Raw genomic sequence first — 3,378 nt, 5'->3', positions numbered from 1 at the left:
ACACTTACATAACAGAACACAGTAACTAACAAAAAGAAAGCCTTTTATTCAGAACACATTAGTGCATCTTTACAAGAAGGTCATTATTTCAACTTACAAAGTCAGCATAATCATTAGTAATGCACCTTTCCTGGAGAGGAAATCCTTGTCTTTTATCAAATGTCAATGGCAAGAGTATGTAAACAAAACAAAACAAACAACCCACATCAAAACCCACCCACACCTATACCCCAAAAGTTCTATTTAGATTTTTTATATATATATTTATATATATATATATAAAAAACATGTCTTCATAGATGACAACGGTATCAATTTAGACTTCAGGTCCTTCTCCTCCAGGAACCAGCTATAAAAGAATAAGACAATTTTGTGTTAGTGCCGTAGATTTGAGTTTTACAAACCTATATGTGACAGTTCTTGCTTTACAGCTTTTTAGTAGATGAAGGCTTCGTGGCAGACCACAAAAGTGGTTTTTAGATTCAATATTATCTTCCTCTCCCAACAGAGGAAGTCAGTTACTGCCAAAGAATCACATGCCAAAAAGAATCGCCAAAATACAAAGAAAGTTTAAGAAAACACAAAGGAGTTCATAGATAACACACATTTTGGTGTTTGTCTTTGTTATTCACTTCAAGGAGATGATTCTGCAGCTCATTTTCAAAGTGACAAAGAACATTCTTCCTTTCAAGAAGGATTCCTCCAATTGCTGATTATTCCCCAGATTGTCGCTATACTAGGAAATTGGTTTCCTCTTTCCAACTTCTACTGCTAAGCAGAGTCCAAAAACTAATAGAGAGCCTGAACCTTTCTACAGGCAGCAGAGCATAAGTTAGTATAGGATTCTCATGTGAAGAAAGTAAAGAACTGAACAACAGAAGAATAAATACAAAAGAACAAACATTAATAAGGGAAGAAAAGGAAGAGGATAACCATTCATTTTACTGAAATAATAATTAGCTGAGCATTTCTGAAGACAAAAAGCTTTGCTGCTTTTGGGACTGAAGTAAGAGAAAGTCTCAAGCATAGTTTTCCTCACATGGGAAGATGAGTCCCCAAGAGACACAAAATCTAATACAGAAATATGTCTTGCTGAAAATTTGCACTCTAAGAATCACCAGCTTCTGCTTCAAGGGCAGTATACCACCAGTTTAACTGGTCAGAACATGCACTGTCCTTTAAGGATGAAGAACAATAATCAAAGCAGAAAAAGGCTTCAAAATAAGTTAAGATGGCACTTGCTCAGACACACAGTGAGGAAGTGCAAAGCAGGTAAGACAACAAAATGGAGATTATTCCCCATTCACACAGAGCCAGCTTAGACTCAAGTCAGTCTTCCTTTTCTCCTCCCACAAAATTAGGAATGCCCTTAAGCGGGAAGTCCAGACTTTGCAGCCATCTATGCAGACAAGCAAAAAAGCTACTGTGGGTCTGCTTTTGTGGTATTTAGGAAGTTTCAGAATTCAGCTTATGGATGCATAATCACAATATCTAACTACTGTTTCAGTACTGATCTATGTACATCAGCACATGATAAACTAAAAACCATAGTGCTTCCGATTTGGTATAATCCAACAGACCTCCAGGTTATTTTCAGAGCACGTAAAGGTACAGCTTTCTGGGCATCACATGATATCATAATGGCCAAATGACCTGACAGGCTTGCAAGCATCCAAACTACTGCAAACACATTTATACATACAACAATGGATGAAATGTAGATGTATTCCTCCTACATACTTACAGAGGCAAACACTCGTGAGTTAAAAGCTACTGCATGAACCAGCCTACCTAGTGGGCAAAGCAGCCAGTGATTCCCTTGCACATCCAAAGACCAGAAAAGCATTCATCAAAATAGTTATGGCCATGCTCTTTTTGTTGGTTTTTTTTTTTTTGGTTGGTTGGTTTGGTTTTTTGTTTTAGGTTTGGGTTTTTTTTTTTAACTGTAGCATGTACCAAGTAAGGCAATATTATTTTTCCAGCGTCATTCATACACACATATGCCCTGGAAGCTACTTGAAAGTACCTTATGTAATGGAACTGTTTGGAAAACTCAGCTTGAAGTAGTTGAACTCAATTACTGATCAATTTACAGGTACATAAAATAAACGTATGCAGCCTTTTAACAATGACGACTTACCATTGTTATGTTATTTCCATTTAGCAAAATCTGGTCTAGCTTTGTGATTCTTCTGCCCTCGGGTGTAATCTCACTAAAGCAGCATTAGAAAAAATAAGTAAGAACACATAACCAGGGACAAGATTCCAGTTTCGATTACAGAACTGACATAAATCTCTGCATTAAGATGACATTTGTTGGAACTAACAAATAAATTAGCCACACTGCAGCATAATCTTGATAAATTGACCACCTGGGTAAAGAAAGCTACCTGGCAACTAAAAAGATTCATTGTACTTTCTGCTCAGTACGTAAAGATACAGAGTCACCCTCTAAATCTCAGCAATTCCTCTAATACCATCGATACTCAAAACAGGTTTCAAATAGCAACATGGCTTGACAAAGTCATAAATATTTATCCTGAAGTCTGCTAACTCTTTAAATCTTTGCCTAGACCTTATAGAAATGCAAAAACAAACAAGCTACTGGAAAGTTCAGCACACAACAAATATAAAATCAAGGCTACAATTTAGGAATCTGACTACAACTATAAACCATAGAACAGCTACTCTATGACATGGCTGTCCTGAATAAATCACCCTCTATAGTTTAAGTCCAAGGTACAAACTATTCAGCTGGCAAGTATTCCAAAAATGTAAAACCACTTCGCCTATAGATCTTATACAACATTTTTCCTCAGGAAACCAGACATTAAATAGCAACAAGAGGCAGAAATACTACTTACAATTCTGTAACGTCTTCTAACACCATATCTGAATATCCAGTTTCAAGGAAAATAAGGCCCAGAATTTAAAAAAATCAAAATATGTAAAGTTATTTTCACTTTGTACTGAACTGTGATTTTATCAGTAAAATAAAAATATCAGAATAATAAAACTGATCCATACAGAAAGGTTCTACCTAGTGACCTCAAACCTCTCAAAAGCAGTAAATGAACGGAGCCAAAGCGTAAAGCGGACGGCCTTAAACATTTCCATTAAAGGATACTGACAAAGTCATCAAATCCTAGAAGCGTTCCAACAATTTCTTTATCGCTCTTCATCACGATATGAATGCGTGAACCTATGCATTTGTCCACGAGTTCTGCAAATAAAAATTAATAAACAAATAATCGAAAGGTACGAGACGTTGTTTTAGAGAACATACATTTTTCGAACAAAAACCCCGATATTGCGATAGCAAATAAGTAATTGCCCCGCCGGACTGATGGGCCAGGGAGGCCGCCCCGGCCCCGCCCC

At 36.8% G+C, this 3,378-nt stretch overlaps 1 protein-coding gene across 1 annotated transcript; it reads right to left on the bottom strand.

The window, feature by feature from the left end:
* Nucleotides 1-316: 316 nt before the first annotated feature.
* Nucleotides 317-3,218, bottom strand: LSM5 (LSM5 homolog, U6 small nuclear RNA associated (S. cerevisiae)). The gene is made up of 4 exons (XM_009886205.1): nt 3,128-3,218; nt 2,865-2,892; nt 2,141-2,213; nt 317-349 (listed from the first exon to the last, which is right to left on the bottom strand). Exons 1-4 carry the CDS (start codon nt 3,180-3,182, stop codon nt 317-319), a joined length of 189 nt encoding a protein of 62 aa, XP_009884507.1. The 5' UTR covers nt 3,183-3,218.
* Between the last annotated feature and the right edge of the window lie 160 nt (nt 3,219-3,378).

This window comes from Charadrius vociferus, unplaced genomic scaffold (genome assembly GCF_000708025.1).
Source record: "Charadrius vociferus isolate BGI_N301 unplaced genomic scaffold, ASM70802v2 scaffold545, whole genome shotgun sequence".
NCBI classification, from domain to species: Eukaryota; Metazoa; Chordata; class Aves; order Charadriiformes; family Charadriidae; genus Charadrius; species Charadrius vociferus.
This window is presented reverse-complemented; position numbering and strand designations above follow the sequence as displayed.